Source organism: Heterodontus francisci, chromosome 23, assembly GCF_036365525.1.
Source record: "Heterodontus francisci isolate sHetFra1 chromosome 23, sHetFra1.hap1, whole genome shotgun sequence".
Lineage (NCBI taxonomy): Eukaryota > Metazoa > Chordata > Chondrichthyes > Heterodontiformes > Heterodontidae > Heterodontus > Heterodontus francisci.
The window spans coordinates 51324666-51338976 of record NC_090393.1 but is presented as its reverse complement, the minus strand read 5'-3'; the positions used below and the strand labels follow the sequence as shown (position 1 = coordinate 51338976).

At 46.6% G+C, this 14311-nt stretch overlaps 1 protein-coding gene across 2 annotated transcripts in view; it reads right to left on the bottom strand.

The window, feature by feature from the left end:
- Positions 1-13940, bottom strand: part of LOC137382808 (solute carrier family 2, facilitated glucose transporter member 11-like) — a 79221-nt gene extending 65281 nt beyond the window's left edge. Inside the window, exon 1 of one of the 2 annotated variants that reach the window (XM_068055241.1) lies at positions 13833-13940. In XM_068055241.1, coding sequence (XP_067911342.1) covers positions 13833-13847 — 15 coding nt within the window. In that variant the 5' untranslated portion in view covers positions 13848-13940. Of the gene's footprint in view, positions 1-13619; positions 13772-13832 lie in introns of those variants that run through there. The other variant, XM_068055243.1, reaches the window with a different exon arrangement.
- Positions 13941-14311: the final 371 nt, after the last annotated feature.

The following is a 14311-nucleotide window of genomic DNA, read 5'->3' as shown; positions in this document are numbered from 1 at the left end:
GCTCCTTCTGTGCTGTATGATTCTGTGATTATTAAACCTTAACAGAATTAATTACGTGCCACACATAAATATGATTCACTAAAATGCTTTTGACTGGAAGTGTTCTAATTCTAACATATGTCAAGTTTAAAGCTGGCACTGTATACCATTTTGGATCACCACCAGGACCCTTTTAACACAAGAACACAAGCAATAGGAGAAGGAGTAGACCATATGGCCCATCGAGCCTGCTCTGCCACTCAAAACAATCATGGCTGATCTTAGGCTGAGGAAAAACATGTGTGAGACAATACAGTCCACGTACACAGATTGACAAAAACAAAATTTTTAGCTTAGTCAAATATCTAAATACTGTGAAACACCAGTCAATCTGCAGTGACATTGGAGAATACAAGAGCTGATTTTACCCCTCCTCCCACCTGGTGAGAAGGTGTGGGCATAGGGGGTAAGGTGCCCACCCTTTTTTGCTTGCCAGATTTAGCAGGGGATGGCTGCCAACTCCAGAGAAACAGGGCCTAATATAGATAGCAAAGTTACATCCCAATGACGCCCACTGATTGGAGGGTGTATCCACAGGAAATTCACATCATAATTGTGAACATAAGAATTTATAAGGGGACAATCTGATGCAAAAGTGTTACAAAAAGATGACAACAGTAAGTCAGGTTTTGTAGACAGGACTTGATCCGCTATTGCCTTGGCATGACTCAGCAGCCCCGTACATAGCGAGCAGTGCCAACCCGGTGAGAGTGCTCTCAGATTAGTCAGACATGCACAAAGACCTGATCCTTGACCTGATGGTGCTGATCACACCTGCTCTTAAAATTGTTAATATGTAATGAAACATAATTTTAAAAAAACTTTAGCAAAGGTTTAGAGTTCAGTATCGAGTCTGCACTGAATCAGAAGACCTTCTCCAGGAAAACAAGAAACCTGTCATCCTGACCTGATCACATGATCTGACAAGCTAACCAAGGGTGTCTGACAAATAACACACCCACATTTTAGCCAATCATGCCCAGGCTTTGAGCACATGTGGCTGGCGTTTGTACATCACCTCACATGTTCCAGATTCTTGCCTAAATGTGATAAAGGGTAAAAGACTTGAAGTCAGTGATAATGTTAAACACACAGTAACCAGCCCCTGGTAAATGTTTATAACTTAACCTACAAATGAATTCAGTTTGAATTTGAACCCAATTTGTCACAAGGATAAACAATCCGCTAGGAACATCACGTAATATCTATCTGAAGAACCTCAATGATTTCAGCTCAAAGTTGCCTGTTTAGCTGTCCATGTGCTAGGCATTTTTGATCCAATTGCTCCTACATGGTCATGCCAACAATCGCCTGAGTGAAGACATCAACGCCAAATAATTGCTCCCATTCCTGTTTGGCTCTAACCTCCAGCACTAACAAACCCTATAGTGTCATTGCACATTCCATTTTATTAGGCTGCGCATTCCATGGATACCTATGCAAGCTTTTTTTTCACCTATTCCCGTACTTCCTCCATGTTCCACCTGAGGGTCAGGACAGTGAAAGGTATTTGACAACTCATGCTCTTCAAAAGGCTCATGGGACTGAGGTGGCCCTTGTCTCATGGCAAGGAATCATTGCTGGCTGCATCTCTGGAGTTTGCACCCGTCCAGCCTGGTATCGCCTCCCACATTCCATTGGCATAAGACTCTGATGGAGGCAAAGCTGGTGGCCTGGCATGAGCTATTCTCCTGAGAGATTAATGTGGGTGTGTTATTTGTCAGACACTCTTGGTTCGCTTGTCGGATCATGTGACCAGGTCAGGTTGACAGGTTTCATGTGCTCCAATCAATTGGTATGGAAAATGGTTACATTCATGCCAAGGCCTACATTCGAGTCATAGAGTCATTATGGCACAGAAGGAGGCCATTTGACCCATTGTATCAATGCTGGGTCATGCCTGTCAGGTTCATAGGATCCTAGGAAATTGAAGCAGGAGTAGTCCATTCAGCCCATCGAGCCTGCTCCACCATTCAGATAGATCATGGCTGATCATCTACCTCTATACCATTTTCCCCCCTATCTGTTGATGTCATTAGTATCCAGAAATCTAACAATTTATGTCTTGAACATGCTCAATGATTGAGCTTCCACAGCCCTCTGAGCTACCGAATTCCACAGATTCATCAACCTCTGATTAAAAAAATTCCTCCTCATCTCAGTCTTAAATGGCCTTTCCCTTATTCTGAGACTGTGTTTCCTTGTTCTAGTCTCACCAGCCAGAAGAAACATTCTATCTACATGCACCCTGTCACGCCCTGTAAGAATTTTGCAAGTTTCAATGAGATCCCCTCTCATTCTTCGAAACTCTAGAGAATACAGGCCCAGTTTCTGCAGTCTCTCCTCACAAGACAACCCTGCCATTCCAGGGATCAGTCTGGTGGACCTCTGTTGCACTCTATGGCAAGTACATCCTTCCTTAGATAAGGAGACCAAAACTGCACACAATACTCGAGGTCAGACTGTAAATCCTTCCATACAGTTCCCCATGGAGTTATTAGGGGACAGAACAGAGCACAGCCTGTATCACAGCTTCCAGACCATGGTCACCACTGCTTCTCAGGGCTTCTGACCATTAGATCAACCATCTCACTGATCAGTGGGGCCACAGATCCCAGGCCCAATTAGTCATATACGTCAGGATGACTTTATGCACTCGCACAACCCTTACAATGAGGAGGGGCCACCCACACCACAGAGTAACCCCCTGAAAAATCCATCTGGTTTACTATTTTGTGTGAGTGTGTTTGTTAGGTGTATGGGCATGTATATGTGAGTGTGTATGTGTGGGGGTGTAGGTGGGTGGGTGAATGTATGGGTGGAATTTCAATGCCGGGGTCAGGACCCCGACGTCGCAATCATTTCCAGGTCGTGACCCTGCACTTGTTGGCAATGCACACGCGTTGCTCTTTTGGAATGTGAAGTTGCTTATTGGCCTGGAATTGCCACCTAATTAGCAGTGATGGACACTGGAAGGAGGCAGGACTCATACAGTGGCAGGCCCGATCTAAGGGTGGGTGGCAGCCATTGCTGAGGTTGCCATTCACCCAAGGAATGGAGGAGGGTGCTGAGTAAAGGGCAGTGGGAAAGGAGGTATCCTGTGCCAGGGCAGGCCGCCAGCTTTCCTGACCCCTCACTGGAGGTGCTGCTAGAGGCGGTAACTGAGAGAAGAAATATCCAGTGGCAACAGAAAGCCTGCAAGGCTCACCAAGACGGCATAGCTGGAGGTGACTCACGAGGTCAGCAGCATGAGTGGTGAGGAGGTACTGGGTGCAGTGCTGGAAGCGTTACAATGACCGTCTCAGGTCTGGCAAGGTGAGTCCAAAGGTGAACCCAGATGGCATTCCTCCTGGTCAGCAGTCACCAGAGAGAGAGGGGCATCCTGAGGGCACATAGAGTTCTCCTGACCATGGGAGAGATGTGTGCACAGCAACCTCCATGTCCAATCAGCAAATGTCAGAACCCTGATGCTGCTGGACAGGAGGCTGGAGTGCAGATTGCAGCATCTCATGTGAATGAATACCTGTGAGTGGTGAGGAAGCGAGGCATTGTCCTAACTGCATCTACCTTGCAGGCCAATTCGGATTTAAATGCCAAGCAGAATGAGAGGGCACAACTGGACAGCAGGGTGCCACAGCGAGTGCCACTGATGCTTTTCAAGGAGCTGGCTCTTGATGTGACTAGAGTGGAAAGCCACAGGGATGCAGGGGACAGAGAAATGGGCATCCGCCTTTGACAGGGTGAAAGCATCTCAACATCTCCATGTCCAGGGCCTGCATGGCAATGTTCACACTGCAACAAGCTGTCAATGCCTACGCTGTCATTTCATTGTTCCTAGCAGCGTGAGCAATCTGTTGACTGTCCTGATCTCTCATCATCAACTTCTCTTGTGTCTCCCACAGGGCCAGCTGCAGAGGGGTGGGAGCCCACACAACGCCAACAATATGCTGAGGAGTCAGAGCAGGACGACACTTTGGAGCCTGCACCATTTCACCTTTCTTGCGCCCCCTTCACCAGCGCAGATACTCGAACCTCGGTGGGTATTTGTGCATTATTAGAGAGGGTGGCACAGGGTGAACCACACATCACATCAGAGATGGAGGATTCAGGGGAGGCAGAGTCAGCTGTGACCAGTCCCCTTCGGAGGATGGAGGACAGGCACAGCCCTGTTCAGCAGGTTGGAGATGCAGAGTCAATGGAGTCACAAAACAGGCAGCTGTACCTGGAGAACCAGCGTGAGATGTGTGCCCACATAGCAGAGTTACCTGGGTCACTGCAAAGTCATGTGATGTGAATAAAGGAGTCCATTCATCTCATGATGTCTCAGTGCTTTGAGTGTCTGAGCTCCTCCATTGAGAGAGGCCAACTTCATGGAGAGCCACATGCAGCATCACTCAGAGTGGATTCAGGAACAGCGCACTGACATGGACAGAATGCATGCAATGTTCTGTGGCATTGACCGGTTCGTAGCGCAAATGGCCCCCCAGCACCTTCATGCCGAGCCTGACCAACACAGGTATCTCAGTCCCAGACAGGCACTAGTGAACAGTCTGCCTCCAACTCCTCCTCAGCCATGATGGGAGCACTTTGTAGGACTGTCCGTAAGCACAGGTCACTGCATTCGTAATGTCACTCTGTGGATCACTTGGGTATTTCTGATGTAAATAATAATGAAATATTAAGTGATGAAGCACTGGGAAAGTTGTTGCAATAAGGCAACTTGTGTCTTTCCATTTCATGCTGGTGAAACGCAGGAGAAAGGGATGTGTGTATTGGCAGAGTGATGGAGTGTGCTGGTCAAGACTGTGTAAGGTGGAGAGTCTGGAACCTTTCTGCACCGCCGTCCTCACCCTTTTGTCCCCGTTCCCAGGAGTCTACTTCTGCTCCAGCAGATATTGCTCCTCATTGTTGGTTGGAGCAAGTTCAGAGAAGCTTCATCCCAGTTTCTCTAATGCTCTTCCCTCACTGGCAATGTAATGTGGAGCCTTCCTTAACCACCCCTACCCTGTTATGAGCCTGTGGCGCCTGTCAACAGAGGGACCTGTCTACTCCACTCCTTCCACTCTCCCTCCAATTCTGGACCCCCCAAAATGCCCTTGTCAAGAGTGGAGAGATGTGAAAGATAATTCTTCTCACTCAGCACATGTGAATGAGGGCCTTCTCTGAGCCTTCCCTCTTCAATGCTGCCGCTTGCTTCTGTCCTGCCATTCCAGCTCGCTCCCTGCTGTGTCACCGCCTCCTCCTCCTCCCTGTTGTGGCTCTGACAGTGTGTCAAACCAGCTCCTTAGAAAAACAATACAAAACTGGCCCTTTGACAAGCTGACACCAAGCTCACTAATGGGCTTAACAAGCCATTTGCACAGAGCAGACAGCTTGCCTCTTCCGGCTTCTGCCACTACCTTTTAAACTCGGAGTGTGCCGGTTTCGCTTCTGGAAACGAGCACCCCGAGCCTAGGGGCGGGTTTAAGCAACCATCCGGCCTGTCCCGCTCTCAGGAATGAATAAAAATCCCGCCCTATGTGTGGGTGGGTGGGTTTATGCGTGGGTGTGGGTACACGTGGGTGTGGGTGTTGGTGTGGGTGTATGTGTGGGTGGGTGTACATGTGGGTGTGTGTATGTGTGGGTGGGTGAATGTGTGGTGTGGCTGCACGTGGGTATTGGTGTGGGTGAGCGTGTGGGTGAGAGTATGTGTGGGTGAGAGTATGTGTGGATGAGAGTATGTATGGGTGGGTATATGTGTGGGTATATGTGTGGGTGGGTATATGTGTGGGTGGGTGAATGTGTGGGTGGGTGAATGTGTGGGTGGGTGAATGTGTGGGTGTGGCTGCACATGGGTATTGGTGTGGGTGAGCGTGTGGGTGAGAGTATGTGTGGGTGGGTGTATGTGTGGGTGGGTGTATGTGTGGGTGGGTATATGTGTGGGTGGGTTTATGTGTGGGTGAGAGTATGTGTGGGTGGGTGTATGTGTGGGTGGGTGAATGTGTGGGTGAGAGTATGTGTGGGTGGGTGTATGTGTGGGTGAGAGTATGTGTGGGTGGGTGTATGTGTGGGTGGGTGTATGTGTGGGTGAGAGTATGTGTGGGTGGGTGTATGTGTGGGTGGGTGTATGTGTGGGTGAGAGTATGTGTGGGTGAGAGTATGTGTGGGTGGGTGTATGTGTGGGTGGGTGTATGTGTGGGTGAGAGTATGTGTGGGTGAGAGTATGTGTGGGTGGGTGTATGTGTGGGTGGGTGTATATGTTGGTGTGTTTATGTGTGGGTGAGAATATGTGTGGGTGGGTGTATGTGTGGGTGCATATGGGTATTGGTGTGGGTGTGGGTGAGTGGGTGTGGGTGAGTGGGTGTGGGTGTGGGTGAGTGGGTGTGGGTGAGTGGGTGTGGGTGAGTGGGTGTGGGTGAGTGGGTGTGGGTGAGTGGGTGTGGGCTTTTCTTGTTTCATGCTTACAGAAATTCTTACGAAGCAGGAAGTCTAAAAGGTCACTCTCACTCACAACAGGGCTTGTTTTTTTCCTATCCCTCCAAAGACAATTCTGATCAGGTTTTTTTTTTATCATTCCTGCTTATTGACATTTGTCCTCATTGCCTAGTGACCAATATAAATACCCACACTCTCTGGAATAATGAGATTCTTTATTTTGAAATCTCCTGTGTCAGTTTAGCTTCTTTGTTCCTTTTTTTGCCACCTCCATCACCCAACCCTTCATACTTGTAATTTTTAAACACTGCCCTCATCTCACACCAGGTACATTGATGATATCCCTTTAAAAATGAGGGTAGTGGAAATTTGGAACTCCACACAAGATAGTGGATGGGAGGTCAATTGAAATTCCAATGGACATGGATCAAAGGCAGGTAAATGGATTTGAGGTATTGATCAACCATGCAGTTTTGATCGAATTGAATGTTGGAACAGGCTTGAGGGGCCAAATGGCCAATTCTGTTCCCATGCTCCCTCGACAACTGACCAAACAAACAACATACCTTAACCCCAACATCCTTCTGCACCATGATCACACTTCCATTGCTCACACCAGCCATCATTGTCAGATTAATGCAGAGTTGTGGGCAGTTCTGAGATGGTAAGGAACTGGGTTGGGACTGTTCCAAAACCATTAAATTGAGGGCTTACTATTTACAAAAGGGGCAAAGAACTTGCATTGATATAGTGCGCTTTATGTTCACAGAATGTCCAAAATCATGTTACAGCTGATTAAGTTTTTTTTAAATGTTGCTAACTGCTGTAATTTAGGGAAATATGACAGCCAATATGTGCACAGCTAGGTCCCACAATTCATTGAACAAGGTCATCATTCCAACAGATGGGGAACCCTGCTGTCAGTGTCCTCTAAAGTAAGTCACAAAACAGCCTTTATGTAACATGCACAGCACACACCAAGCGAAGTAACAGTTCCGAAAACAGAAGCCCAAGACTTACAGTGTTCCCACAGCAGCCATATAGCCAGTGAGGCCGAACATGTTTTCACTTGTACTTTTGCATTAAATTTGTGGTTGGCATTATCCTTATTTTGCTACTAAGTATCATCACATCATTCCATGACAATATGAAAGACACAATTCAACATAGTGGCACCTCATCAGACCCCTTTCCTATCTTGAGTGGCGTGAAACAGGGCTGTGTTCTCGCACCCACACTTATTGGGATTTTTTTTCTCCCTGCTGCTTTCACATGCGTTCAAGTCTTCTGAAGAAGGAATTTTCCTCCACACAAGATCAGGGGGCAGGTTGTTCAACCTTGCCCGTCTAAGAGCGAAGTCCAAAGTACGGAAAGTCCTCATCAGGGAACTCCTCTTTGCTGACGATGCTGCTTTAACATCTCACACTGAAGAGTGCCTGCAGAGTCTCATCGACAGGTTTGCGGCTGCCTGCAACGAATTTGGCCTAACCATCAGCCTCAAGAAAACGAACATCATGGGACAGGACGTCAGAAATGCTCCATCCATCAATATTGGCGACCACGCTCTGGAAGTGGTTCAAGAGTTCACCTACCTAGGCTCAACTATCACCAGTAACCTGTCTCTAGATACAGAAATCAACAAGCGCATGGGAAAGGCTTCCACTGCTATGTCCAGACTGGCCAAGAGAGTGTGGAAAAATGGCGCACTGACACGGAACACAAAAGTCCGAGTGTATCAAGCCTGTGTCCTCAGTACCTTGCTCTATGGCAGCGAGGCCTGGACAACGTATGTCAGCCAAGAGCGACGTCTCAATTCATTCCATCTTCGCTGCCTCCGGAGAATACTTGGCATCAGGTGGCAGGACCGTATCTCCAACACAGAAGTCCTCGAGGCGGCCAACATCCCCAGCTTATACACACTACTGAGTCAACGGCGCTTGAGATGGCTTGGCCATGTGAGCTGCATGGAAGATGGCAGGATCCCCAAAGACACATTGTACAGCGAGCTCGCCACTGGTATCAGACCCGTCCATGTCTCCGCTTTAAAGACGTCTGCAAACGCGACATGAAGTCCTGTGACATTGATCACAAGTCGTGGGAATCAGTTGCCAGCGTTTGCCAGAGCTGGCGGGCAGCCATAAAGGCGGGGCTAAAGTGTGGCGAGTCAAAGAGACTTAGCAGTTGGCAGGAAAAAAGACAGAAGCGCAAGGGGAGAGCCAACTGTGTAACAGCCCTGACAAACAAATTTTTCTGCAGCACCTGTGGAAGAGCCTGTCACTCTAGAATTGGCCTTTATAGCCACTCCAGGCGCTGCTTCACACACCACTGACCACCTCCAGGCGCTTACCCATTGTCTCTCGAGATAAGGAGGCCAAAGGCCAAAGACATTGTCCTTATTTTGCATTCCACAGTTCAGCTGTTTCATTCCAAGAAAACAAGCCATTAAAATACATAACTGGAGCTCACTCATGTAATTTTGCAAACTTGAATCTATAATCACAGCACCTTGTCACTTCCTTCAGTTCAAGCACAGGGTTTCTAATCCCATGATCCATTAGGGCATTATCCTGTACCTGGTAAATGTAGACACACACACAAACACACATGTACACATGCACCTATACACGCATGTATACATGCACATATGTGCAAATTCACACAAGTGTACATACACTCATACATGCACACACATGTACAAGGACATGCGGCATGCACGAGCATGCATGCACATGTGCACACCCGAATCCACTCGCATAAGCATGAACACGTGCATATACATGTCATCAAATAGGAATCAGAGTTATTCAAATTACACCAAGGGTACACAGTGGATAGGTGAGCTCGATGGATCAGAAGTCTTCTCCTGCCTGAAACAGTTGCTGTTACAATGTTAGTGTGCTTTATACACACACGCACACACACAGAGCAGTGTAGCTTCACCACGATATGAGAGCTGCTGAGATCTGCCTTATGTGCATGAGCAATTAATAACAATCAGCTCAGCTGAGTTAAACAGCCTGACCAATACTCCAAAAATAACTAGCTTTTAAGTATGAGCTAAATTGGACTGGGTTCCACTTGGAGCCTTGCTGGTCAGGAATAAAAATTGAAGAATCAAGCCTTTCTGTTAAATCCTGATCTCCATTCCCTGCTCAGCTAGCAAGGCTCTCTATATACTTGGACCCTGACTTAATTTGCATTACAGTTTCTGATTACTCTTAGTTTTCTTCTATTTTCTCTCTTCCTCTCCTGAAGGCATTGACCCATACTTGAGACCAGCTTCACTGGCACCTGGTGCCCTCCATACTTGGGCTGAAACAATGAGAGCCCTCTGCTTGCCCACAAGTAGCATCATAGACAAGCCTGATCCTGTCCAGACTTGGCATCCACATTGGTTCGTTTTCCAGATGGATCCCCGGATAGCAATCAGACCAACCGCAGCCCCTCACAGCCCTGAGTGAGACAACAGTAGCACCCCTATCATTTCCCGAACTGAAAACAAAGAAGTCAACAGTTGTACAGTTGCAAATATATTAGGATGGAAGTTATAACTTGTAATTTCTTTGCTGTTGTAACTTGCTTGGAGATGTGACAGAACCTTGTCACACGTGTAAACTGGCTTTCAGCTGGATTTATGTCAAAGTTAAGGCGGTGAAACGGGAGAAGCTCCGTGCCATTCGCTTCCTATAGCGTTATACAGCACAGAAACAGGCCCTTCGGCCCATTATGTCTGTGCCGGCCATCAAGCACCTAACTATTCTAATCCCATTTTCCAGCACTTGGCCCATAGCCTTGTATGCTATGGCATTTCAAGTGCTCATCTAAATACTTCTTAAATGTTGTGAGGGTTCCTGCCTCTACCACCTCTTCAGGCAGTGTGTTCCAGATTCCAACCACCCTCTGAGTGAAATTATTTTCCTCAAAAGCCCTCTGAACCTCCTGCCCCTTGCCTTAAAACTATGCCCCCTGGGTATTGACCCTTCTGCTCAAGGAAAATGTGTCTTCCTATCTAACCTATCAATGCCCCTCATAATTTTGTATACCTCAATCGTGTCCCCCGTCAGTCTTCTCTGCTCTAAGGAAAACAACCCTAGCCTTTTCAGTCTCTCTTCATAGCTGAAATGCTCCAGCCCAGGCAACATCCTGGTGAATCTCCTCTGCACCCTCTCCAGTGCAATCACATCCTTCCTGTAGTGTGGTGCCCAGAACTGTACACAGTACTCCAGCTGTGGCCTAACTAGCATTTTATACAGCTCCATCGTAACCTCCCTGTTCTTATATTCGATGCCTCGGCTAATAAAGGCAAGTATCCCATATGCCTTCCGAACCACCTTATCTCCCTGTGCTGCTGCCTTCAGTGATCTATGGATGAGTACACCAAGTGCCCTCTGACTCTCTGCACTTCCTATGGTCCTACCATCCATTGTATATTCCCTTGTCTTGTTAGTCCTCCCAAAATGCATCACCTCACACTTCTCAGGATTAAATTCCATTTGCCACTGCTCTGCCCATCTTACCATCCCATCTACATCGTCCTGTAACCTAAGGCTTTCCTCCTCACTATTTACAACACCATCAATTTTCGCGTCATCTGCGAACTTACTGATCATACCTCCTATATTCATGTCTAAATCATTAATGTACACTACAAACAACAAGGTCCCAGCACCTATCTCTGTGGTACACCACTGGTCACAGGCTTCCACTCTCAAAAACAACCCTCGACCATCACCCTCTGTTTCCTGCCACGAAGCCAATTTTGGATCCAATTTGCCAAATTGCCCTGGATCCCATGGACTCTTACCTTCTTAACCAATTTTCCATGTGGGACCTTATCAAAAGCCTTACTGAAGTCCATGTAGACTACATCAACTGCTTTACCCTCATCTACACATCTAGTCACCACCTCGAAAAATTCAATCAAATCAGTTAGACACGATCTCCCCCTGACAAAGCCATGCTGACTATCCCTGATTAATCCCTGCCTCTCCAAGTGGAGATTAATCCTGTCCCTCAGAATTATTTCCATTAGTTTCCCTACCACTGATGTTAGACTCACTGGCCTGTAATTACCTTGTTTATCCCTGCTACCCTTCTTGAATAATGGTACCACATTCGCTGTCCTCTAGTCCTCTGGTACCTCTCCTGTGGACAGAGAGGATTTGAAAATTTGTGTCAGAGCCCCTGCTATCTCCTCCCATGCCTCACATAGCAGCCTGGGATACATCTCATCAGGACCTGGGGATTTATCCACTTCTAAGCCTGCTAAAACAGCTAATACTTCCTCCGTTTCAATACTAATAAGTTCAAGTATATCACAATCCCCCTCCCTGATCTCTACACCTACATTGTCCTTCTCCATAGTGAACACAGATGAAAAGTATTCATTGAAAACCTCACCTATGACCTCCGGCTCCACACACAGATTGCCACTTTGGTCCCTAATGGACCCTACTCTTTCCCTGGTTATCCTCTTGCCCTTAATATACTTATAAAACGCCTTAGGATTTTCCATTATCTTGCCCGCCAGTGTTTCTTCATGTCCCCTCTTCACTCTCCTAATTACTTTTTTAAGTACCCCCCTACACTTTCGATACTCCTCTAGTGCCTCCGCTGTTTTCAGCGCTCTGAATCTGCCATAATCCTCCTTTTTTTTCCTGATCCAATCCTCTCTATCCCTTGACATCCAGCATTCCCTGGACTTATTGGTGCTACCCTTCACCTTACCGGGTACACATTGGCTCTGAACTCTCATTATTTCCTCATTGAATGACTCCCACTGGTCTGATGTAGACTTTCCTACAAGTAGCTGCTCCCAGTCCACTTTGGCCAGGTCCTGTTTTATCATATTGAAATCGGCCTTCCCCCAATTCAGTACCTTTATTTCCAGTCCATCTTTGTCCTTTTCCATTACTACCTTAAATCTTTCAGAGTTATGGTCACTATCCCTGAAATGCTCCCCCACTGATACTTGTACCACTTGTTGAGCTTCATTCCCTAGGATTAGGTCCAGTACTACCCCTTCTCTTGTAGGACTTTCTACGTACTGGCTCAAAAAGCTCTCCTGTATGCATTTTAAGAATTCCGCCCCCTTTAAGACTTTTGCACTAAGACTATCCCAGTTGATATTGGGGAAGTTGAAATCCCCTACTATTATTACCCTATTATTTTTACACCTCTCCGAGATTTGCCTACATATCTGCTCCTCAATCTCTCCCTGACTGTTTGGAGGCCTGTAGTACACTCCCAGCCAAGTGATTGCCCCCTTTTTGTTTTTAAGTTCCACCCATATGGCCTCATTTGAGGAACCTTCTAAGATATCATCCCTCCTTACTGCAGTAATTGACTTTTTGATCTACAGTGCAATGCCACCTCCTCTTTTATCCTCTCCCCTGTCTTGCCTGAAGATTCTATACCCTGCAATATTGAGCTGCCAGTCCTGCCCCTCCCTCAAACATGTCTCTGTGATAGCAATAATAGCATAATCCCATGTGCTAATCAACGCCCTCAATTCATCTGTCTTACTAGTATGACTCCATGTATTAAAATGATGCAATCCAGCCTTGAATCTTTCACTTGTGCCTTAACAGGTCTATATTTACTCTGCCTTCCATACTGATTCAGTTTCTCTTCTATATTTGACTGTACATCACAACCTACTGCACCTCCACTCTGTATCCCATCCCCCTGCCAAATTAGTTTAAACCGCCCAACAGCACTAGCAAACCTCCCAGCAAGAATGTTGGTCCCGTTCCGGTTCAGGTGCAACGCATCCAACTTGTACAGGTCCCACCTTTGCCAGAAACAGACCCAGTGATCCAGGAAAATAAAGTCCTCCCTCCTGCACCATCTCCTCAGTTTGCTGTTTTTCATGAATGAACACTTAACATGCTCTTGCCAACTTTCCCACTGCATGGTTTTAAGGCAGGCATTAACTTGTTTATTTTAAAACATCACAGTGGGGAATCTGGCACAATTATGTTTAGCATTTCCATGGCATCTACATGATCATTTCTAGTAGGACTTTAATACAACAATCTGTGAGATTAGAAAGTCCTCATTTTGATAAATTTTTACTTTATAATTACAGGCAATTGATAAAGAAATCAAACTTCACCAACAAACCAATTTTAGCCACTCCCTTACAATCGGTAAAGATATCAAACCTTGCTGAAACAGATCCCCAGAAACAGCAACTGCTCTTCAGATCCCCACTAGTCTGCAGTAATGATGCGAGATTTGCTTTTCCGCCTTAGATTTGTAAATGTTGAGACTGTCCAATGGTTGCGAACTGTATAAGAGGTGAGATTCCCCTTTGCTGTACCTACAACATGGTAACTATAATCGAACTGCAGAGTCACATCGTAATTAGATCGTACCAGCTCCTTCAGCATGCTGCGTTCTGTTTCCCAAGCTCAGTCACCTGGCACTGTGTGCGACGACAAAGCTCTGAAAAGTTTGGCCTTTAATATTTAAGCTGATTTGAAAGTATCGAGTGCCCTAGTGCAGTCCGGCATAAGGCTAATATGTTACCTATGTAAAGGCCAGATGCGTAATATATTATCTTTATGCTCTGTTGCGTTCATTAAGACTGAATAGCTGTTTCTTCAGAACTATGGAGTCAGAAATCAGAAAGGAAACCAAAGTTTACATGAACAGTAAATCCAGCTAACCACTCACATTAACCAATGTGCAGCTGGTGAAAGTCACTCAAGTTGCAATGAAAGTATGTGATTATCCCGGGGCAGGTTGAGGGAGGGAGGCGAAAAGCAAACCATCTGTATAGGCCCTGACAGTCTCCGGCCTAGGCACAGGTGGGAAGTGGCAGCTCACCAGTGAGCAGGTTGTCGGGCAGCTG